The 24,994-nt window shown below is 41.0% G+C and overlaps 3 protein-coding genes across 4 annotated transcripts; 2 read left to right on the top strand and 1 right to left on the bottom strand.

Annotated features, from left to right (window-relative positions):
• Positions 1-7,211: 7,211 nt before the first annotated feature.
• Positions 7,212-11,715, bottom strand: higd1a (HIG1 hypoxia inducible domain family, member 1A). 2 transcript variants are annotated; one of them, XM_014140575.2, is made up of 4 exons: positions 11,414-11,715; positions 10,817-10,891; positions 9,780-9,914; positions 7,212-9,050 (listed from the first exon to the last, which is right to left on the bottom strand). In XM_014140575.2, the coding sequence occupies exons 2-4, from the start codon at positions 10,884-10,886 to the stop codon at positions 8,959-8,961; spliced, it is 297 nt and encodes a 98-aa protein (XP_013996050.1). In that variant the 5' UTR covers positions 10,887-10,891; positions 11,414-11,715; the 3' UTR covers positions 7,212-8,958. The 2 variants fall into 2 exon arrangements, with proteins under 2 accessions (XP_013996050.1, XP_013996051.1); XM_014140576.2 differs by having other exon boundaries at positions 11,500-11,691.
• Positions 11,716-12,010: 295 nt separating this feature from the next.
• Positions 12,011-14,179, top strand: LOC106569333 (atypical chemokine receptor 2). Its single transcript, XM_014140574.2, has 2 exons — positions 12,011-12,721; positions 12,830-14,179. Exon 2 carries the CDS (start codon positions 12,845-12,847, stop codon positions 13,961-13,963), a length of 1,119 nt encoding a protein of 372 aa, XP_013996049.1. The 5' UTR covers positions 12,011-12,721; positions 12,830-12,844; the 3' UTR covers positions 13,964-14,179.
• Positions 14,180-21,084: 6,905 nt separating this feature from the next.
• Positions 21,085-23,819, top strand: LOC106569335 (5-beta-cholestane-3-alpha,7-alpha-diol 12-alpha-hydroxylase). The gene has a single exon (XM_014140577.2). The coding sequence runs from the start codon at positions 21,141-21,143 to the stop codon at positions 22,677-22,679; it is 1,539 nt and encodes a 512-aa protein (XP_013996052.1). The 5' UTR covers positions 21,085-21,140; the 3' UTR covers positions 22,680-23,819.
• The last annotated feature ends 1,175 nt before the right edge of the window (positions 23,820-24,994 follow it).

Below are 24,994 nucleotides of genomic sequence, written 5' to 3'. Positions count from 1 at the left end.
CGATTTCCAACTTGTTTTGTAATGTTTATGTCCAATGGCCGATGAGCACTGATACATTTTATCTATAATTTCTCTTCATTATTTATCTTCATATGTCAAGGATTAAAAAGGATTTGCCAGTAGATTGTCGACTTGATTCATGATGATGACTGCTAGCTAAGATTTTGAAAGTATGATGTTGACATGATCAGTCCATTCACAGCTACCGTACATATAACGTGATTTGACGTCATTTTATCTGTGTTCAATGACCTTGAGCGTTCTTGGATGGGCACTTCTAATGTAACTATATGGCAGCACCCAAGGGGCTAGAATTTTCTAGCTCTACCCTTAGACTTGGCGGTGACGAAGTGTCCTCATGAGTGACAAAACACTGAGGCAATCACGGCGCAATGCACCGTATTTTCTCAGGGCTTGCCCCACCATCACAGAAAGCACTGAGCTAGGCTGAAACACCTCCATTTTAGAGCTGCCTTACTCAAGAAAACAAAAAAGAGACCACGTTTGTATGTGGCTTTATTAACTCAATGATATGCATTGTTTTTACATTGTTTGCAAACTAATATGTGACATGTATTAATGCCAAAATAACATGCAAAACAGGCAAGCCCCCAAAACAGGTGGGGTTCTGCCCCACATGCCCTGAATGACGGGTTGCCACTGCTCAGTTGACATGCCGGTAAGCGAAATTGAAAAGCTGTCATGTGACCGAATGCATTCACGGGTCACTTCGGATAAGCGTTGGTCCCTGACTCAAAAGGAATACCCTGCTGTTTCCGTCTGAGCATTAATCTCAAACTTCCGACTTCAGGACGTTCAAGACAACTGGGAATTTGGAAAAAACAGAGCTCTGTCTCGGAAAAATTGTTTTTAACGTTCATCCAACTTGGAATTCCTCTTTCCAGCGCTCCAACTTTTCGACCTGAAAATCACTGACATCATGATTTGACCTTGTATTTTTCCAACTACCTAGTGTTCTTGAAAGAACCATAAAACTAATTTTACCCTTTGCCAGCTCATATATATGTGAAGCTGGATTCAGTGTTCTCGTCTGCATTAAAAACAAATATCGATCCAGGTTGGATGTGACAGCAAAGATGAGGTGCGCACTGTCGACCACGCCCCCTGACTTTGAAAATCTCCAATGCGACATGCATCAAGCACACTCATCTCATTACTGGTGGTGAGATAACATACATTGTGTCAGACTAATTTGTTCATTGACTGTCATAGCTCCACATTAAAGGTATGTGATGGTGAGTTGAGAAGACAATCAATGGCTGTTAATTGCATAATTTTTTTTCAGATGGTTGGGGTCATGAGAATTTTCAAATATCAAAATGGGCTGGTGGGCCAAAAAAGTTTGGGAACCCCAGGCTTATGGTATGCATAATATTAGGCTGCATTGGGGGATAAAATGTTGTCCAACTTGAATAATATTGACCTAACTTTATAAATATTCACACTTTTTACTAAGATCATCTGTGTGATCAGTGTCTAGCTGGGAGAGGTTCAAGTCATCCTGGGTCTCAGTGGCCTTCTGCTCCTTCTCCTTCTGTTTGTCTAGTCTTCTCTGGTGATGTTTCTCCTGCTGCTCCTGTGGAGCCTGGAACTGTAGTCGTAGGCTATTGGGGGACATTGGGGGAGATCTGTATGGGTGAGGGTGGGATCAGTCATATGGGTGAGAGTGGGATCAGATTTGTCAATGGGGTTGAAGTGGAGGATAGTACTCCTCGGGGAAGTGTGGTTAGTCTGGTGTTGTTCGCCCTGATGACAGATTACATATTTAAGGAGGTGGGACAGGGAATGGGTGTGGCCTTGTATGCTAATGATGGGGCTGTATGAAAGACAGGTGGGAATGTGAAATATGTGATGAGGAAGATGCAAGAAGTTGTGGAGGATTGGTCTCTAACATGGGGTTTTTAGGATGTCTGTGACCAAGTCCTGCATTATGGTGTATTCTAGGACGAAGGTTAAAGATGTTAGGCTGCAAATATACGGTCAGGATATACAGTCGTGGCCAAAGGTTTTGAGAATGACACAAATATTAATTTTCACAGTCTGTTGCCTCAGTTTGTATGATGGCAATTTGCATATACTCCAGAATGTTATGAAGAGTGATCAGATGAATTGCAATTAATTGCAAAGTCCCTCTTTGCATTGCAAATAAACTGAATCCCAGAAAAACATTTCCACTGCATTTCAGCCCTGCCACAAAAGGACCAGCTGACATCATGTCAGTGATTCTCTCGTTAGCACAGGTCTGAGTGTTGACGAGGACAAGGCTGGAGATCACTCTGTCATGCTGATTGAGTTTGAATAACAGACTGGAAGCCTCAAAAGGACGGTGGTGCTTGGAATCATTGTTCTTCCTCTGTCAACCATGGTTACCTGCAAGGAAACACGTGCCGACATCATTGCTTTGCACAAAAAGGGCTTCACAGGCAAGGATATTGCTGCCAGTAAGATTGCACCTAAATCAACCATTTATCGGATCATCAAGAACTTCAGCGGTTCAATTGTTGTGAAGAAGGCTTCAGGGTGCCCAAGAAAGTCCAGCAAGCGCCAGGACCGTCTCCTAAAGTTGATTCAGCTGCGGGATCGGGGCACCACCAGTACAGAGCTTGCTCAGGAATGGCAGCAGGCAGGTGTGAGTGCATCTGCACGCACAGTGAGGCGAAGACTTTTAGAGGATGGCCTGGTGTCAAGAAGGGCAGCAAAGAAGCCACTTCTCTCCAGGAAAAACATCAGGGACAGACTGATATTCTGCAAAAGGTACAGGGATTGGACTGCTGAGTACTGGGGTAAAGTCCTTTTCTCTGATGAATCCCCTTTCCGATTGTTTGGGGCATCCGGAAAAAAGCTTGTCCGGAGAAGACAAAGTGAGCGCTATCATCAGTCCTGTGTCATGCCAACAGTAAAGCATCCTGAGACCATTCATGTGTGGGGTTGCTTCTCAGCCAAGGGAGTGGGTTCACTCACAGTTTTGCCTAAGAACACAGCCATGAATAAAGAATGGTACCAACACATCCAGAGCAACTTATCCCAAACATCCAGGAACAGTTTGGTGACGATCAATGCCTTTTCCAGCATGATGGAGCACCTTGCCATAAGTGGCTCGGGGAACAAAACATCAATATTTTGGGTCCATGGCCAGGAAACTCCCCAGACCTTAATCCCATTGAGAACTTGTGGTCAATCCTCAAGAAGCGGGTGCACAAACAAAAACCCACAAATTCTGACAAACTCCAAGCATTGATTATGCAAGAATGGGCTGCCACCAGTCAGGATGTGGCCCAGAAGTTAATTGACAGCATGCCAGGGTGGATTGCAGACGTCTTGAAAAAGAAGGGTCAACACTGCAAATATTGACTCTTTGCATCAACTTCATGTAATTGTCAATAAAAGCCTTTGACACTTATTAAATGCTTGTAATTATACTTCAGTATTCCATAGTAACATCTGACAAAAATATCTAAAGACACTGAGGCAGCAGACTTTGTGAAAATTAATATTTGTGTCATTCTCAAAACTTTTGGCCACGACTGTAGGTAGGGTGTCCGAATTTAAGTATCTAGGTATGTGGTTTGATGAGAGGCTTAAGTAGAAGTTGAGTATATTGAAATTTAGTGCAGGAAGGTGCAAAACCTCATGAGGGCAGTGGCAGGATGTGATTGGGGGTCAAATAGACAAACACTGTTGTGTATGTACCAGGCATTGATCAGGTCATTTTTGGATTATGGGTGCTTTGTATATGGATCAGCAGCCAAAACGGTACTATAGTGCCTGGATAGTATACAGTCAAGGGCATTGAGATTGTGTGTGGGTGCCTTCAGAACGACACCTGTTGAGGCATTACAAGTGGATAGTGAGGAACTGCCACTGAGGATAAGGCGGAACAAACTTGCATTAGCGTACTTGGGCGAGGTTGAAAGGGAGTTCAGAAGGACATCCTGCGGTCACAGTAACTGGGGAATGCTGGGAGCGAGGAATGGGTAAGCAGAGGGAGAACGGGTGGACAATTGGGCAGAAAATGGACTGGGGGAGAGAGAGAGAGATAGGGCCAGCAATTGCATTGGGGAACGTTCCTCCATGGCTGTTTCCGAAACCATGTGTAGATGTGCACATGATTGAGGGCAGGAGAGAATGGGGTAAGGACGTGAGGAGAGAAATATAGATAATCATTTTTATTTGTTTTTAAGGATATACTGTATAGAGATGGTTCAAAGGATCCAGTCAGTGGTAGGGTGGGAGCAGGGGTGTATATCCCAGATTTCAATGTTCCTAGGCCGTCATTGAAAATAAGAATTTGTTTTTAACTGACTTGCCTAGTTAAATAAAGGTAAAATAAATAATTCCCCATGGCCTACTATGTGCAGTGGGGGAGGGGAACTTACTGAAGTAGTTAGACACTTACAGAGTTTGCCTCTGAGAGGGCTGTGAGATGGTGTGATAAAAGTCACCAGCAGGGAATTTGTAGCAACATTTAGGCTGGGTGTTAACGTTAAGTATATTGCTTTTACATAACAGTAATGTAGTGATGTGTATCTTAGCAATATCGATCCTTTTGTATTCCTTTATTTTATTCTCCACATAGAGGATGATGACGTTTAGGAGCAAATCACCCCCAAATCAAATCAAATGTTATTAGTCACATGAATACAACAGGTATACCTTACAGTGAAATGCTTACTTATGAGCCCTTAACCCACAATTCCGTTTTTTTTTAAATATGAGTACGAATAAGAAATAAAAGTAACAAGTAATTAAAGAGCAGCAGTAAAATAACAATAGCGAGACTATACACAGTGGTGTACCGGTACAGAGTCAGTGTGCGGGGGTACCGGTAAGTTGAGGTAATATGTACATGTAGGTAGAGTTATTAAAGTGACTGGGGCGGGGCAATGCAAATAGTCTGGGTAGCCATTTGATTAGATGTTCAGGAGTCTCATGACTCGGAGGTAGAAGATGTTGAGAAGCCTCTTGGACCCAGACTTGCCGCTCCGGCACCGCATGCCGTGCGGTAGCAGAGAGAACAGTCTATGACTAGGGTGGCTGGAATCTTTGACAATTTTTAGGGCCTTCCTCTGACACCGCCTGGTGTAGAGGTCCTGGATGGCAGGAAGCTTGGCCCCAGTGATGTACTGGGCCGTACGCACTACCCTCTGTAGTGCCTTGCGGTCGGAGACCGAGCAGTTACCATACCAGGCAGTGATGCAACCAGTCAGGATGCTCTCAATGGTGCAGCTGTAGAACCTTTTGAGGATCTGAGGACCCATGCCAAATCTTTTCAGTCTACTGAGGGGGAATAGGTTTTGTCATGCCCTCTTCACGACTATCTTGGTGTGCATGGACCATGTTACTTTGTTGGTGATGTGGACACCAAGGAACTTGAAGCTCTCAACCTGCTCCCCCGGCCGGTCAAGGTCTTCACCCTCCCCTGCCAGATCCACAACCCCCACTGCTGTCTCTAATGATGGTTCAAGTTCCACCAGTTCACACTCCTCTTCCACTACCTCCACTGCAGGCCCTGGCTCCACTCCTCTCTCAGACAGTTCATCTAGAGGTGGGGGGACATGGAGGACAACTAGGCTTCAACAGAGAAGATGGAGGAGCAGAGGTAGAGGCACTGGAACCAGCACTGGAACCAGCACAACAGAGGGAGATGAACCTGAGGACAGATGGCACACACTCATTGAAGATTATGTGGACCCAGGTTCACTTGGATGTCCTTTGACACACTACAGTGTTTGAGAGCAGTTGATATTGTAGAAATTGTGTTTTTACAGTGACCAATAACTTTTAGGCATATTCAATGTGTAATAGCAATGGAATTCCCTAATTTACATACTTAGGACACTTTGGAGAGGATATGTCCCTTGACCGCAACTAATACCCATTACTTAAACATCTGTAAAGTTCAAGCAGTTGTGTCTATCAATACCATTTTTTCCAGAAGTTTTAGACTTTTTGTGGAAGCCATCTGATGTGTTTCCAGCTTTATTCATCAACAATTGACTTACAGGTTGTCCAAAAAACAGTTCGTTTGTGTGTGCTTGATCTTGTGTGATCTGAACTGTGCCATTCCTATCTATGTTCTGACCATTACCTTATAATCTCCCAGGTGACTTCTTTCTAATGACACCAAGTTTATGCATGTCCTTATGTAACTGCTCATTAAAAGCACTTACATTTGGGTATGTCTATTTAGGCGGAAATCTACATTTTTGCCATTACATTTAAGAGGTTTTAAGCTAGCTAGTTATTGTTATGTTGTAGCTAAACGCGGAACTATTCAACATCAGCTTTTATAACAAGAAGCAAACGCTAAGAAGGTTGTTTATGAAGATATCTGTGGTTATAAGCTTGTTTTGGGGTCAGTGCTTTTTGGGATCATTGTCCCAGGACATAGACATGCCTTATATGGGCAGAAAGCTTACATGCTTGTTAATTTAACTGCACTGTCCAATTTACAGTAGCTATTACAGTGAGTGAAAAAATACCATGCTATTGTTTGAGGAGAGTGCACAACAACAAAAAACTTTTATCACGGCAACTGGTTTGATACATTTACCTCTGAAGGTAAATAATGTACTTACATTCAGTAATCTTGCTCTGATTTGTCATCCTGAGGGTCATCCTGATAAAATCCATTTTTATATTCAAATGTAGGAACTGGGTTCTACAGTTTGAACCCCTGCTGTGTCTGGGTATGTCATTTTAGGCGAAAATTTAAAAAAAGGGTCCGATCCTTAAGAGGTTTTAACCCTTAACCATCTTGAATTTTAACTTCAACGGTAGTGTGGACGTCCCCCACGGATCCCGATTTGCATGGACTGTTGTTTTGGTAGTGGTGACGCACTTCCTAGTCCCATCAAATGCTATTGTTTCCATGGCAACGTGCTCTTCCTTGGAGGCACGCACGGCGCAACAGGTCAACAGGCGGGGAGAGGACCAGGCCCCGTGTCCGGTCTGATGTTTTTGCCAGACATACTGGATGATCAAATCATAGACATACAGTAGACCTACGTCATTCAATCAAACACATGACCATTTTGATTTGGCAACCTGTGTGCCAGTGCATTCAGCATTATCAGTCTAGTTATTATTGAAACCCATAATAATCCAAGGTATATTAGAATGAGTGTGATGATGTGGGTTAATATTGTTTTCTGACTGATTTTCTAAAGTAATATTGTCATACACAACACTTAATAATAATTTGTATTTATTTCACACACTATTGTTGATGAATATGTTCCAGTGCACTCAACCATTCAACATTGGGAGAGAGAATGACTTATAACATAGATGGTTAAAATTTCAGCAGTTTGTAGACAATAATGCCTTAAATGCAGTTCCATAAAAGTTATGATTATAGGCCTACAGCTCAATTACTTACTCTGTATAAACAATTCAGCCATTAGCTGTGTGAGACCATTTTATTACAGAATATAAATTTATTAACTTTCTATCAAAAAAGGAAAAATCACATAATGATCTCTTTTGAGATCCTGATTTAGGTAGTCCGAGTGCCAGACCTAATAGTGTGTTAGCCTCTCCTATTGTCAGGTCACTACCACCTATTAGGGGGATGCTTTATTGCACTCATAAGTAAAGGCCATTTGACAATAGTAAGGTGCAACACATATTTTTCATTGGTAAAATACAATACATAAAGATGTACTATGCAGAAATTGCTCTGCCATTTCCTGGTTGCTAAATCGCAAAAATTCTAATAGTTTGCCTAATTTCAGTTTATGTGACAAAACAAGCAAGTATAGTGTAGAGAATCATTGTACCGTCTAAACTGCTGTGAAATGTATTTTCACATAGGCAAAAATATTGTATGTTCAGCTGTTTGAAGCTGGTGCACAAAACCGAAAGTAAAAGAAGCAAAAATTAAACTTAAAAGTGGAAAGTATAGAAATAGTGCACATAGAACAGATCTACCGCTAGACTTGCTGTTAATGAGTGACATATCGATTACTCACATTTCTATGTGAATTTTGTCAGGTCACCCAAAAAGTTACACATTGCAGCTTTAATAATAGAGTGAATCTAAATAATGTAATAATCAACCAATAAAATAAATACAATAAAATACCCTTCCAAAGGAAATCCAGAAAAGCATTCAGAGTGACGATTGGAATAGTGGTGGTTGAGCAAGACCTGTGTCCTAATAACAGCTGGTTGTCTTGTACCAACAGTCACTTCAACTCAAACTACCTAATAGCCTTTGCTGATCCAGAGCATGTTATATAGCCCTCAAACTCAACTCTGGACCTCAAAGCCAGTTTCACTCTATTTGCATTGTTCCCCTTTAATCAGAGGCTGGGACAATAGGCGCGTGCAATTAATTGTTAGGTAGAATAGAACCAGCAGGCTTCGGACCTCGTAGGGTAAGAGTACCTGTTTTATAGCATCAAATGCCTGTTTGTTCCTCATTTGATAACCAGATGTAACTAACATCCTTAGCAATAAATATTTCATACAACATCCTGTGACCTATCCCAAAATATTGTTCTCCTAAAATATTTTTTTTTAATGTGAGTTTCCACTACCACTTGTCCTCTAGTCAACCACGTACCTTCAACAGACTTGCTTTCACAATCATCTCATACATCATGTTTTGTGTGTCACTAAGCTGCAATACCATCTCAGGTAGTTACAGTTGGCTCATATCTATGTCTCATCAAAGTGACAACCCTCAGGAAACACACACCTTTTGAGGATATGGAGAATCAAAACTGAGTTGAGGTAAGGCACAGCATCTTCGTCTAAAAAGAGTTCAGTAGACATTCTTGTTGAGTGAGAATTCCTTAAAACTACCTAGTACATTAAGAGGTGTGTTATACGTGGGAAAGATGTGTAGATATACAACTTATGGCAAACTGAGGTAATATTAAGGGGACATACAAAATATTAATCCAAAAGAGTCCATATTCATTTATCGGGTTATTTGTGTTGAAATGCAGTCTGCTGTTGCAATGCCTTCAGTTCTTCTCTTGGCTTCACAATGTAGTCTTTGTACATGGAATAAATGACACCTGAAAAACAGAGGGAAGAAAATGTTAAATGAAGATCATTTCCAAAACTAGTACATAAAATTACATTGTATTGGAGCTGCTGTAACTATTAAATAGGAAAGTGTACATCATTTCATACGGTATACTTTTTCATGTAACATAGCAACATAATGACGACATCTGCAGCGTGAGAGGCTTTAAGACTAGTTTACATCTAGAATAACAATGTATCAAAATAACAGTTTCCACATCCTGTGCGATCTGATCTGTAGCCAAATCTGTTTTGGGACAGATACATTTCGCCAGAAACCTTACAACACTGTGCAAAAATATTTCAATTTGGCATGTGCCAGAAAACTGGTGCCTGCAACGTTAAATAACATTACAACCTCATACAATCACAATGTGGACACATGACACATTTAAAGGTCATGTGTGGACACAAAGTTATTTTATCAAATACAGATTTCAAGTTTAATACCAGTGGGGTGTTCCAGAAAGCAGGACCATTAAGTTACCAAGCAAACTTTGATAAATATAGCTCTTGATTTTCTAAATTATTTAGAATGCTAAACTTGAATATGGGTTGTTGGTTGTCCAGTCAATTATTTAAAGTTTATATTTCTCAAAAATATGAAGTTATTTCATTATTTTTTGGACAGTTAGCTACCTGGCTTACTTATTGATCCTGCTTTCTGGAACAGCCCCTAGGTGTCAACAGGGTCCAACAGCCTGTAATACTGTACATACCAATGGTCATAGCTCCCACCACGAATCCTTGGGCCATAACACGCATGTGGATAAGGTGCACTGACATCTTCATGTCTCCACGGTTCTTCAACTTGTAAAGTCTGTAGCCCACAATGGAAAAGAATCCTGCCATTCCTTAAAAAAAAAAGTTTACTTAGTACACAATATAAAGGACGACTGGGCATATAGGACAATGGCAATTGAAGACATACAGTCAATATCTACATCAATAAAAAACAACCAATTTGCAGGTCCATAAAGGTGCATGAGAAAACTATGATGGATATGGGCTACAGGTGTGGTTGTGTGTGCTGTGTATATAAATTATTGGTAGTATACACTAGATGACTGACATGGGGCACTGTTTTAAAGCCACCATCTTGGCAATCCCCCACCGTTGTAAAAAATAATTTAGAAGCAATGGAAATGAATTTGTCAATGTCTACATTTGTTTTTGCCACGTTCATTCTATTACAGAGACTTTAATGCATACTTCTACATATTTTGTGAGCAAAAAATATTAAAAAAAATGTTTGTTAAAGTATAATTTTTATAAAGTTCTAATGTTACTGTCCGCACTACAACAACAAAATACATGTAATTTTGACCTTGAAACATTTAATTGAAACACTGTAGAATTCCAATCATTCCTATGGAGACTGCTTCTTCTGGGGAGTGCCAATACATTGCATCAGCAATCCAGGGTTTACATCACTAGCGGTTCGGGGGGGGGCAGTGCCCCTGTGACAACAGTTTTGGACCGCCTTGTGGCCCCCCTAAATGTAGAGTACGAAATAATTTTTCCATAACAAATTTTAGCTATCGTTCTTTTTTTACATCCGTTATTAGACAGTGGCAATGCGGAACATGGTCTTTTGCCTGCTAATGCCTGCAATGCAGTGAAGAAAACGATATGACAACAATAAAGTCTAATGTAAGTGGCCCCTCTAACAGTACAACTGGCCCCAGCTTGGCCCCCCCAGTTGAAATGGTCTAGAACCGCCATTGGTTTACATACAACATTTTATACTACTCACCTATTGGGACAAAAGGATTCTCCTTCACCTTTCGCATAAACTTCGATTCTTCTTCATCATATGCAGACATCTTGGCTGAAACCAGAAAATTATAATTACTCAGAGGTACTGTACTTTATAACATAAATCTACCAAAGACGTTATTCACAATGATTTTCTCACTACGTCAACGACACAGATAACTACATTAAATAGGCTATTAGCAGTCATATTATTGGAAAATATTGGGACATACTTATAGGTCTCAGTAGGCCTATCTGAGCTTGTAAAACCTACAACACCAAACGTAATCAATAACTTGAAGTAGAAGTTCAGATATCAGTAACATGGTATTCTCTTGGAAAATACAGTAAAACGTCGATTTATTTCAAGGACTGTCAGGATGTAACCAAATAGTTAATATCAGAGATTAAAACAATGTGATGATTTAATACAGAATAACATTATAATTCATTCGTTTTGGCCAAGCTATATAAGAGTTCCCACGTCGAGGACACGTTTGAATGAAGGTCAAAGGGAACTGTTTCATAGTAAATATCACTTGTGATACCCTAAATAAAGACAACATCCGACATTAGAATGAACATGTATTCTTACCGTTTTGTCAAACTTCTATTGAAGATAATGGATCCGGACTGATTCTGTATGCGCTACACAGCAAATAGACACCGCGCTGTCCTTACCTTGAGCAACTCAAACAGCAGTCCAAAATGAAGTAACATTTTCAAACACATGTGACGTAGGCTGTCTTTTTCCATTGAATTATCTCACACGTTTAGCCAATAAATACCCCTCAACCCTTTTCAATTAATTTGTTCAATCTCTTGATTATTATCCCTTGTTTATGGTACATTTTATTATGGCTTTTCCTAGAAAATAATAAACTCGAGCTGCAAATAAACTAAATCGTTCACAGAAGAAAATCTGTATGAATTGTAGTTCGGGAGGAATTACAAAATCGGTTTTGACAGAGTATATACTTCCAAATAAAACGTATTTAATTCCATGAGATACACATGTGTACGTATGTATTTAAGGATCAGAGTATATATTTATTTTTGAGCTACTTACATTTTAAACGTCGTTTTAATGTTTATTGGAACGCCATTTCCCAGAGTGCAAAACTAAACGGGGGGCGTGGTGTTTTAAAATAGCTTGTCTCATCCGATGTGCGCATTCGCCACGTGCTAGAACGGAATGTACCCTAGTTATTTTGGATCTCGTGCTGTGAATCGATTTGCATGAAATGATTATTTTATACAACTCAAATATCTATCGTAGGTTTATAGACATTGATAGAATTGACTAAAACACAGGTGGTTCATGTTTTAAATATTCAACATAATAAATGTCTATACCCTATCTATACATAAAATAGATTCAAGTTAGGTCTATAGAGGTATAGGTCTAGAGGTAAATCGTTGAGTCGTTGAGTTCAAACTTATAAACTGATCATTTAATTCAGATGTTTCCAAGAGGGTCTATAGTGGATTTTTGTTGCATTGGAAATATAGTTTAAATTACAACCTGTCATGTGATAGGCTACTCTAAAAGGGCAAAACGTCAACATAGTATCTTGTGACATGTTTAAATAGATACGTTTTAACTATCCATGATCAATTTCTATGAACTTATTCCACAAATATGCTGTTTGATAAATTCAACAGATGCTGTATTTTGAGTTTCCATTAAGAGTAAAAAAAAGGAAGGATTTTACATGCTGCTTATACTAAGAGGAAGAGGCAATGACAAATACCAGGAAACAGGAATGCCTTCTTACTTCAGACAAACTGCTTACTTTGTCCTACCTATCGTGCTTATTACTTAAAGGCAGTTTTGTATTGCTGGAACAGAAACTTTACTACTGGCTTTTAGGATTTCAGAAACACTTTTTTTTCCCCAGAGGTAAGCCTACTCTACTGCATGCATAAAACATCATAGAGGAAAGTTGTTTCTTCTTCTTGACGGTAAATCATCTGTCTGAAGTCTGTATTTCACATTTCTCCTCCTTAGATATACAACAGGATAATGGATTTAAACATCCCAGAACTGACTGATGACTATAACTACAGCCATTATTATGACTATGGAGATGAACCATTGGATGGCTTTGGACTTTGTGAAAAGGCACACGTCAAAGTATTTGGAAGAATTTTTCTACCCATCTCTTACATTATCATTTGCACCCTCAGCATTATAGTAAATATACTTTTTATTTCAACTTTAATCAAATCCAAACATCATAGAAAAACATTTCCTATGAGTATGGCAATTTCTGATATGTTGTTTGCATTAACACTCCCTTTTTGGGCAGTGTATGCCCACAATGAATGGATATTTGGCAATGATTCCTGCAAGACAGTTACTGCGATTTACATCACTACTTTGTACAGCAGTATCCTGTTCATCACTTGTATAAGTGTGGATAGGTATTTAAATGTAGTATGGACTCTTTCCAGCTGGAATCACTGTACACCTATGGAAAACACCTTAGTGTGCTTTGTGGTGTGGAGCCTCTCCATCTTAGCAGCAGCTCCACATTGGACCTTCGTTCAGGAACAAGAGTTTCACGGCCAGAAGATTTGCATGTACCCTTTTGGAGAGGAAAATCACTTGCCTCTGTGGAAGATTCTCATGAAGTTTCAGCTGAACGTCTTTGGGTTTCTCACACCTTTTCTGATCATGCTCTTCTGCTACCTGCGAGTCTGCTGTGCTGTAGCGAAGGTTAAAGTGGGACCGAGACGAAAGAGTCTGAAATTGGTCATGATAGTTGTTGTGGTATTTTTTGTGTTATGGTTCCCGTACAACATTGTGTCCTTTTTACACTCCTTGCAACACTTGCATGCGATTTATAATTGTGCCACAAGCCTACATCTGGATTTCGCCATTCAGGTTACAGAGGTCATTGCCTATAGCCATGGTTTTGTAAATCCCATTGTGTATGCCTTTGTCAACAAGAGGGTTTGGAAGGGCTTTGCTAAGATGTGTGGGGGGAAATGCAGAAGAAGAACCAGTGATGAGTACGTGCTGGAGTGCTCCGATAGCACAAAGTCCATGTCAGTTCAGAGTGGAGTGATAGAGTTACAAGCAGTTCAGAGCTACCTAGAGAATAATACTAATCAACCAACAAACACAGAGCGGAGATAATCCTCCATTAAGAGTTGAAATGGCTTTGCACAAATAACTGTTAACATTATAACATGTTAACTATACCTGTGGAGTTAAATGGATTATTTACAATCACTCTCTATTTACAGTGTGTTTGTGTCATTCTATTCCTTGTATTCATATACAGTATATCATTGTACAAATAGGGGGGTTATATTGGCAAGATACATGACAATAAAGATGTTTAATAGTTGAGCAGTTGTTTTGCTATCACACAGTGTTCTGAATAAAATAAAGATATAAAATAAAGCCACTCAGCATATGTGTGACACCAGTTAAACCTCGTGACTATCTTACAAGGATAAAGTGGTGTTCTCCCTTCCTGTAATTCATAGTTTCATAATGCCAGTACAGACTTTTTTAATCAGGGCTATGTACAGTACATTTGAAAAGTGTTCAGACCCTTTGACTTTTTCCACATTTTGTTACATTACAGCCTTATTCTAAAATGGATTAAATTATTATTTTCCTCATAAATCTACACACAATGCCCATAATGACAAAACAAAAACTGTTTTTTAGAAATGTTTGCAAATGTAAAAAAACAGAAATACCTTATTTACATAAGTATTCAGATCCTTTGTTATGAGACTCAAAATTGAGCTCAGGTGCATCCTGTTTCCAATGATCATCCTTGAGATGTTTTTACAACTTGATTGGAGTCCATCTGTGGTAAATTAAATTGATTGGACATGATTTGGAAAGGCACACACCTGTCTATATAAGGTCCGACAGTTGACAGTGCATGTCAGAGCAAAAACAAAGCTATGAAGTCGAAGGAATTGTCCGTACAGGATTGTGTCGAGGGACATATCTGGGGATGGGTACCAAAACATTTCTGCAGCATTGACGGTCCCCAAAAACACAGTGGCCTCCATCATTCTTAAATGGAAGAAGTTTGGAACCACTCTTCGTAGAGCTGGCCGCTGGCAGTAATCGGGGGAGAAGGGCCTTGACCAATCAGGCCTTTACGGTAGAGTGGCCAGACAGAAGCTACTCCTCAGTAAAAGGCACATGACAGCCCGCTTGGAGTTTGCCAAAAGGCACCTAAAGGACTCAGACAATGAGAAACAAGATTCTCTGGTCTGCTGAAACCAAGATTGAACTCTCAGAGTGGGATGAAGATTCACCTTCCAACCTAATAACCCTAAGCACACAGACAAGTCTCTGAATGTCCTTGAGTGGCCCAGCCACAGCCTGGACTTGAACACGATCTAACATCTCTGGAGAGACCTGAAAAAAACTTTGCAAGGGGTCTGAATACTTTCCGAATGCACTGTATCTAGGTAGAGGATATCTACTGTATTCAAGGGATATATGTATAAATTGCTAAAAATCTCAATGTAGCCTACTGCATCAGATTTTTTTTTCTTTTCGTTTAAAAGTAATTTGTCACAGACTAATCCTGAGGAGGCACTTCTAAGGTCATAGTGGTAAGAAAGCAACTTTGACCCATCAGACTTTCCACCCCAATTCCTGCCAGGACAGAACACAATCACTGAAAAGTAGACCCAATTGAATAACTCTAAAATATCTCCTAGAAGACTGTCAATAATATGCAAACAACATGGACCATAGTACTGTGACCCCTAATTCCTGACAGCAGGACAAGGCACAATCACTGATAAGTAGACCCAAAGAGATTGAACTACTCTAAAATATCCCCTAGATTAGAAGACAGTCAATAATATTCAAACCACATGAACCATTGTACTGGTCAAAAGTGTTGTAAAATAATGGTGTTTTTTGGCCATATGACAAAATGGCTCAGTTTTCCTTCAGATACTTTTCAAAATAATGTGATTTCATATTCAGGGGTTATATTGTCAAGATACTGACAATAAAGACGTTTATTAGTTGAACTTATTTTTTTTGCTATCACACAGTGAGTGTAATGAATAATAAAAAAATGGTCACTCACCATAATAGTTTATAAAACTGCTATGAATCTCAATGTAGACTACAGCATTTTAATTTGTTATGTAAGTAATTTGTCAAAGAGACATCTCAATTCCTGTATCCCCAAGAGGTACTTCAATGTTCATCATAGGGGTATGAAACAAAACAGGAAGCAACTTTGACCCAACAGACTTTCCACTCCAATTCCTGCCAGGACACAATCACTGATAAGTAGTCTCAAAGAGATTATACTACATTTACATTTACGTATTTTAGCAGACACTCTTATCCAGAGCGACTTACAAATTGGTGCATTCACCTTATGATATCCAGTGGAACAACCACTTTACAATAGTACATCTATATCTTTTTTGGGGGTGGGGGGGAGGGGGTTAGAAGGATTACTTTATCCTATCCCAGGTATTCCTTAAAGAGGTGGGGTTTCAGGTGTCACCGGAAGGTGGTGATTGACTCCGCTGTCCTGGCGTCGTGAGGGAGCTTGTTCCACCATTGGGGTGCCAGAGCAGCGAACAGTTTTGACTGGGCTGAGCGGGAACTGTGCTTCCGCAGAGGTAGGGAGGCGAGCAGGCCAGAGGTGGATGAACGCAGTGCCCTTCTTTGGGTGTAGGGACTGATCAGAGCCTGAAGGTACGGAGGTGCCGTTCCCCTCACAGCTTCGTAGGCAAGCACCATGCTCTTGTAGCAGATGCGAGCTTCAACTGGAAGCCAGTGGAGTGTGCGGAGGGGCGGGGTGACGTGAGAGAACTTGGGAAGGTTGAACACCAGACGGGCTGCGGCGTTCTGGATGAGTTGTAAGGGTTTAATGGCACAGGCAGGGAGCCCCGCCAGCAGCAAGTTGCAGTAATCCAGACGGGAGATGACAAGTGCCTGGATTAGGACCTGCGCTGCTTCCTGTGTAAGGCAGGGTCGTACTCTGCGAATGTTGTAGAGCATGAACCTACAGGATCGGGTCACCGCCTTGCTGTTAGCGGAGAACGACAGGGTGTTGTCCAGGGTCACGCCAAGGCTCTTAGCACTCTGGGAGGAGGACACAATGGAGTTGTCAACCGTGATGGCGAGATCATGGAACGGGCAGCCCTTCCCCAGGAGGAAGAGCAGCTCCATCTTGCCGAGGTTCAGCTTGAGGTGGTGATCCGTCATCCACACTGATATGTCTGCCAGACATGCAGAGATGCGATTTGCCAGCTAGTTATCAGAAGGGGGAAAGGAGAAGATTAATTGTGTGTCGTCTGCGTAGCAATGATAGGAGAGACCATGTGAGGATATGACAGAGCCAAGTGACTTGGTATATAGCGAGAATAGGAGAGGGCCTAGAACTGAGCCCTGGGGGACACCAGTGGTGAGAGCACGTGGTGCGGAGACAGATTCTCGCCACGCCGCCTGGTAGGAGCGACCTGTCAGGTAGGACGCAATCCAAGAGTGAGCCGCGCCGGAGATGCCCAACTCGGAGAGGGTGGAGAGGAGGATCTGATGGTTCACAGTATCAAAGGCAGCAGATAGGTCTAGAAGGATGAGAGCAGAGGAGAGAGAGTTAGCTTTAGCAGTGCGGAGAGCCTCCGTGACACAGGGAAGAGCAGTCTCAGTTGAATGACCAGTCTTGAAACCTGACTGATTTGGATCAAGAAGGTCATTCTGAGAGAGATAGCAAGAGAGCTGGCCAAGGACGACACGCTCAAGAGTTTTGGAGAGAAAAGAAAGAAGGGATACTGGTCTGTAGTTGTTGACATCGGAGGGATCGAGTGTACTACAACATGGAAACAACACGGACCATTTTTCTGTGACCCCTTTGTAAAGAAGAATGTATGGTCAGTGGTGCTATAGATACACACAGCGAGGCAGGGTTTAACGTGACCACACACCCGAGTAGTGTACAGCAGTAGGGTATTCCCATTACTCCCATGTAATTAGTCAAACTTTGGCGGCATCCTCAGCAAACAAATGACACTTTTTGGTCGTTTCAATAAACGTTTTCAGCAGCCTCACATGTCGTTATTAACATACTTGGCGGTCACAACAACAAATCATTTGCATGATACTTATTCTGCCACTCTAATCGTCTCTTTTGCTGATAATCGAGACGTACATTCCATGCGACAGTATATCTGCTCATGCTAATATTTGTATGTTTCGATTGAAAGTGTTTTTAGGAATGATGTAGTTTGTTGATTAAGACGGCATGGAAGTATGAACAATGACCAACCAAGCATATCCTAAATGTTTATAGAATGAATGAAAAATGAATACAGCAATTGTCGGGTTATGAATAAAGTTATTAATTTCAGATAACGGAGTACCCTACGGCTGTATCCTACTCGGGGGCGTGTTCACGTTAAGCCCTGCCTCGCTGTGTGTATCTATAGCAAAATAAATGTATACTATCATTCTTGGCCAGATGGCATGTCCCAAGAGAAAATAACTCAGTTTTCCTTCAGATCCTTTTCAAAATAATTTGATTTCATATACAGCGGTTATATTGTCAAGATACTGACCATAAAGATGTTTATTAGTTGAACTTATATTTTTTGCTATCACACAGTGTAATGAATAATACAAACATTGTCACTCACCATAATAGTTTATAAAACTGGTACAAATCTCAATGTAGCCTACAGCATTTTAATTTGTTATGTAAGTAATTTGTCACAGAGACATCTCAATTCCTGTTTCCCCAAGAGGTACTTCAATGTTCATCATAGGGGTATGAAACAAAACAGGAAGCAACTTTGACCCATCAGACTTTCCACTCCAATTCCTGCCAGGACACAATCACTGATAAGTAGTCTCAAAGAGATTATACTACAACATGGAAACAACACGGACCATTTTTCTGTGACCCCTTTGTAAAGAAGAATGCATGGTCAGTGGTGCAATAGATACACACAGCGAGGCAGGGTTTAACGTGACCACACACCCGAGTAGTGTACAGCAATAGGGTTTTCCCAATACTTCCATGTAATTAGTCAAACTTTGGCGGCATCTGCTGCAAACAACTGTCACTTTTTGGTCGTTTCAATAAAGGTTTTCAGCAGCCTCACATGTCGTTATTAACATACTTGGCGGTCACAACAACAAATCATTTGCATGATACTTATTCTGCCACTCTAATCGTCTCTTTTGCTGATAATCGAGACGTACATTCCACGCGACAATCCATCTGTTCATGCTAATATTTTTACGTTTCGAATGAAAGTGTTTTTAGGAATGATGTAGTTTGTTGATTAAGACGGCATGGAAGTATGAAAAATGACCAACCAAGCTTATCCTAAGTGTTTATAGAATTAATACAAAAATGAATACAGCTGTTGTCGGGTTATGAATAAAGTAATTAATTTAAGATATATGAGTAACGGGAGTACCCTATGGCTGTATCCTACTCGGGGGCGTGTTCACGTTAAAACCTGCCTCGCTGTGTGTATCTATAGCAAAACAAATGTATACTATCATTTTTGGCCAGATGGGGGCGGCATGTCCCAAGAGAAATGAACGCGGATCCTTTCTAAAATGATGTGTTTCTAGGCTCCTCACTGACAAGATAGTATAGCGTGATGTTTATGGTATTCTCTCTTCCTCAATCATCACTCAGGGTTTCAAAGTGTTATCATGGTGAAGGAAGTCCATGCTTAGTATGTTGCCACCCTACAGTTAAACTTAAAGTTGCACTCCACTCCGCTCAAACGCATTAAGAAGGAAACAAATTCCACAAATTAACTTTTAACAAGGCACACCTGTTAATTGAAATGCATTCCAGGTGACTACCTCATGAAGCTGGTTGAGAGTGTGCAAAGCTGTCATCAAGCCAAAGGGTGGCTACTTTTGACTGGTACTGTATCTTAACCCAAGTTTCGTCAATATCGTGAAAACAGGGCAGGAGATATACTTGTTCAAATTTTGGTAGGGGACAAAAAGTCTAATTTGCAGAAAGTCTATGTGTGGAGTTTATAGGTTGTTATGGGAAGTTGTTGCTCATGAGGGGCTGCATATATCTACAACATGTCATGATTGTAGCTCAAATGGGACAGGAGATATGCTTGTTTAAAGTGTGGAATTTCAGTTTATTACTATAGCACCCCCATTGTCCCGATTTTGACGGAACTTGGGTGAATCCTGTTCTCCATCCATAGGGTCAATTGCAACATTTCACCTCCGCCGCTCTCAGTTGAACTGTAAATGACTGGTATGTCCTAGAAACGTAGAGTAGTGTGTAATGGTAGCTGAGACATGCATGTTGTTTGTATAATATTTTTATTTATCTAACTCAAACAATCTTTTCATAAATAAGCAAAAGGCAAAAAGTTTTACTTTTAGCCCCGGTCTCCCTTTGTAAAAGTATTTTAACTCAATCCATTAAGGACATGGGGACTATCAATTCTATATTTCAAATACTGTATGTAAGAGGAGGATTATGAAACACAATTATTGTAAATTTCTAAATATTTTGCACTTAAATCAAATCAAAAATCAAATTTTATTGGTCACATACACATGGTTAGCAGATGTTAATGCGAGTGTAGCAAAATGCTTGTGCTTCTAGTTCTGACCGTGCAGTAATATCTAACAAGTAATCTAACAATTTCCCGACAACTACCTTATACAGACAAGTGTAAAGGGATGAATAAGAATATGTACATATAAATATATGGATGAGCGATGGCCGTGTGGCATAGTCAAAATGCAGTAGATGGAATACAGTATATACATATGAGATGAGTAATGTAGGGCATGTAAACATTATATAAAGTGGCATTGTTTAAGTGACTGGTGATACATTTATTACATCCAATTTTACATCAAATTTTACTTACTGTAATATGCAATTATATCAATGTATTGACCTTTATACCTAACGCTTCAACAAACTTGCAACACCAAGGACTGTTCTGTACTTTTGGGTAGTGCGCAATCTAGTTACTTATTAACTGCTGACAGGGACATCATAGTTTCATCACTGCATGGTTAGATCTGTCCATGTACAGTACAAAATGTTTACATTCTATTCTTTCCAAAAGTTTATACATTTTTGGCTACGGTACAGAACATAGCTGAGTGTTGTAAAAGAAAGTGACTAAAACAGTTCAAAACATGAAAGTCTAGTGGTTCCCTGAGTCTGTAAAAGTGATTTAGTAAACTAAGGGGACTCCCACAGTGCTTAGGGAAGGGGAGGAGCATGGCTATCTTCAACACAAAGGAATTTGATCTGTGCCCCAGACTGGCTCAGTAAGAACGAAGAGGAAAGAACATGGGTTTTTTGCTTCCAATCCTCCTGGCTTTGCTAGCCTCTGTGCTGGGAGGCCTCTACTTCCTTGGGGCCTTCAGGCAGCGTCGACCCGGGGAACCCCCACTGGACCGGGGCCCAATCCCCTGGCTGGGCCACGTTATGGAGTTCCGTAGGGACACAGCAAAGTTTCTGGAGAGGATGAAGAGGAAACATGGGGATATTTTCACCATACAGCTGGGAGGATTCTATTTCACATTCCTCATGGACCCTCTGTCCTTCGGGACGGTCGTGAAGGAGGCTCGCGCCAAGCTGGACTTCACCAAATTCGCACAGCAGCTGGTGCAGAAAGTGTTTGGTTACCACTCCATGGAGAATGACCACAAGTTTCTGCAGATGTCCAGCAACAAGCACCTGATGGGTGATGGTTTAGTGGTAATGACACAGGCCATGATGAGCAACCTACAGAATCTAATGCTGCACAGTGTAGGGACAAAGCATGATAAAAATAAGACCTGGAATGAGGATGGCCTGTTCAACTACAGCTACAATATTGTCTTCAGGGCAGGCTACCTGGCTCTGTTTGGTAACGAGACACCCAAATCCACGGGGAGCTTAGAGAAAGCCAAAGAGGTCGACAGAGAGGAGTCCCAGGAGCTCTTCCGTGAGTTCCGTAAGTATGACCAGCTCTTCCCCAATCTGGCCTATGGGGTCCTGCCTCCAGGGGAGAAGAGGGAGGCAGAGAGGCTGAAGAGACTGTTCTGGAACATGCTGTCAGTGCAGAAGGTGAGGACCAAGGATAACATCAGTGGCTGGGTGCGCGAGCAGCAGCAGGTGAGGGAAGAGCATGGCATGGAGGACTTCATGCAGAACAGGTACATGTTCCTCCTCCTTTGGGCCTCCCAGGGGAACACCGGCCCTGCTGCCTTCTGGCTTCTCCTTTACCTCATGAAGCACCCAGAGGCCATGAAGGCTGTGCAGGGGGAGGTGGAGGAGGTGCTGAAGGAGACAGACCAGGAGGTGAAGCACGGTGGACCCCTCATCGATCTGACCCGGGACATGCTGCTGAAGACGCCCATTCTGGACAGCGCTGTGGAAGAGACCCTCCGCCTCACTGCTGCCCCTGTCCTCACCAGGGCTGTGCTCCAGGACATGTCCCTCAAGATGTCTGACGGAAATGAGTACCGCATCAGGGAGGGAGACAGGGTGGCCCTTTTCCCTTACACCGCTGTTCATATTGACCCAGAGGTCCACCCCGACCCACTCACCTTTAAATACGACCGCTTCCTGACCCCAGAGGGGGGTAAAAAATCTGATTTTTACAAAGGTGGGAAGAAGTTGAAGTACTACAACATGCCGTGGGGTGCTGGGATCACCATGTGCCCTGGGCGCTTCTTTGCCACCAACGAGCTGAAGCAGTTTGTCTTCCTCATGCTCATGTACTTTGACTTTGAGCTCAAGAACCCAGAGGAAAAGATACCTGATATTGACATAAAGCGCTGGGGCTTTGGATCCATGCAGCCAACCAAAGACATCCAGTTTAGATACAGACTCAGGTTTTAAAACTGAGTGACTGACACAAACCAGCCTTTAGCAACACTTTGAATCTAAATGTCAATTTTCCGAGCTGTTAATCTGATGTTGATTATTATAAACTAGCTTGTGCCTAAACATGACTTTATCTAGAGTACATAGTACAGCAACAAGTGGTACAGTATTACAATACTGGATATAATTGTTGTATTTATTAGAGGAAAAATCATCAACTTTGTCTCTCAAAAAAAACATCTTTAAGGATTAGTTTTGAGTCAGCTGGAAAGCTGACATGAGCAGAAAAAAGAAAGACTGTAAAGCTGGTTTACAGATAGTATTAGAAATGCACAGATGTTCAGAACCAACTACATGTAGGAGTTGAGTTGACAATTATTTTAAGATACTGCTGTGTACCAGATTGCAGGGGCCTACCCACTGGTGAGCCTATTAATGTACAATCTGATTAGCTGGGCCTGGCTCCTCAGTGTGTGCTGCATGGACCCAAAGCCCCAGCGCTTTATGTCAATATCAGGTATCTTTTCCTGATATTCAGGTTTTAAAACTGAGTGACTGACACGAATCAGATTGTACATTAATAGGGTTCATAGCTTTCACCTGGATTCACCTAGTCGGTCTATATTATGGAAAGAGCAGGTGTTCCTAATGTTTTGTACACTCAGTGTATGTCACAGTGCTTCTATGGCTATATATACCATGCCACTGCCTATTTAATTTGTAAATTTAGCAAACAAGACAGCTCATCATCTTGCAATATAAGAACCATTGCTCTTTAAATAACATTGTAATGTTAAGCATTACATCTTTGCATTACATCTTTGTGTTTTTTTCACACACTGAGGAGCCAGGCCCAGCGAATCAGATTGTACATTAATAGGGTTCATAGCTTTCACCTGGATTCACCTAGTCGGTCTATATTATGGAAGGAGCAGGTGTTCCTAATGTTTTGTACACTCAGTGTATGTCACAGTGCTTCTATGGCTATATATACCATGCCACTGCCTATTTAATTTGTAAATTTAGCAAACAAGACAGCTCATCATCTTGCAATATAAGAAACATTGCTCTTTAAATAACATTGTAATGTTAAGCATTACATCTTTGTGTTTTTTTCCTCCTGTCAAATGTAATAAAATATGCTTTTAAAGCCTTGATTGTCATACAAGTCTTATTGTGCACATGAAATGTGGCCTTGAATGTATTGGCAGAGGTGAAGCTAAGTGAGCAATGACCTGAGACTCTGGGAAACTGGGTCGATCAATACTATAGCCTAGCTCCCACAGATGTGCCCTGAGAAACGCTCAGGTGTACTGAGAAACTTGCCTCTAATGCATTGGTAGAGACTGGCTGGAGTTATTTGGGGTTGAAGCATCCCACAGATTCAACACATAGCTCCCCAACCGCTAAACTAGTAAGCTAGATAGAAGGAAGCTTTGTGATATGCTAAGCTTACTGTGCACATAAAAGGGTGATGCATACTCCTACAAGTGTCCTAGGGCACCCAGTGGACACAAAGGGCAAATGTGGAAATCAGTCTAAGGTTACTAAAGTTGCTCCCATGGACTATTCAGGAAAAAAGTATTGGTTAATAAGGTTGTAGAGTATATTCTCACTTTCGTTTAACATTATGGCCTTTAACCATAATAATAAAATAAAAAACATAGAAAACATCAAGGCTCAAATTCAGATTGAACTCATTGTATTTCTGAAAATAGACCAATAATAGCCTGGGATGGCTTCTAACAGACCCCACAACAGACCAGTAATAGGGTTAGACTGAGCAGTCACCTTGAATTAGGCTTCTTATTAATGCTGGGCAACCCAACATGGCAGGGAAATATACTGAACTTCAGCCTCCATAGTGCTGCCTGCCTTGTGTTCAACAATATGGGCCATGATTCCTGAACACTGCATATAGTGTGATTGTACTGTAATGCCTGGGGCAAGATTATCATCAGTTCAAACAGAATATTTACTCCTGTTTTTTCATTGGCAATTTACAACTGAGCACTGGGAACTAGGCCTGGTACTGAAGACCTGTTTACAACAATAAACAGCTTGAATTTGTATTGTGCTAGCAATAATAATGCACAATATGATCATCTTTCAAGCTTGTTGTGCCCTTTGAAAGACACACTGTAATTTATTCCAGTTTGATTACCTTCATTCTTGATAAATCCACACTATGACATTTTCAATAGTTGAATCTTTCTGACAGCCCTGTCTAAACCATAAGAGACAAAAAGGTTCCGTTGGTCTGTATTCTACCTTTGATAAGGCGTACATTTGATTTAATATTAACAAATTGTCTTATGGCCAAACTACAT

The sequence above is a fragment of the Salmo salar genome, chromosome ssa14, assembly GCF_905237065.1.
Source record: "Salmo salar chromosome ssa14, Ssal_v3.1, whole genome shotgun sequence".
Classification (NCBI taxonomy): domain Eukaryota; kingdom Metazoa; phylum Chordata; class Actinopteri; order Salmoniformes; family Salmonidae; genus Salmo; species Salmo salar.
Note: the sequence above shows the minus strand (reverse complement) of the source record. Positions and strands in the feature narration are given on the sequence as shown.

Bases quoted from the DNA above. Each gene is read 5' to 3' on its own strand.
- LOC106569335 (XM_014140577.2), top strand. From the start codon at position 21,141: ATGGGTTTTTTGCTTCCAATCCTCCTGGCTTTGCTAGCCTCTGTGCTG.
- higd1a (XM_014140575.2), bottom strand. From the start codon at position 10,886: ATGTCTGCATATGATGAAGAAGAATCGAAGTTTATGCGAAAGGTGAAG. The intron at 9,915-10,816 runs GTGAGTAGTATA...TTTTTTTTTAAG, and splicing joins GAATCCTTTTGTCCCAATAG to GAATGGCAGGATTCTTTTCC. The intron at 9,051-9,779 runs GTATGTACAGTA...TCTGTTTTTCAG, and splicing joins GGTGGGAGCTATGACCATTG to GTGTCATTTATTCCATGTAC.
- LOC106569333 (XM_014140574.2), top strand. From the start codon at position 12,845: ATGGATTTAAACATCCCAGAACTGACTGATGACTATAACTACAGCCAT.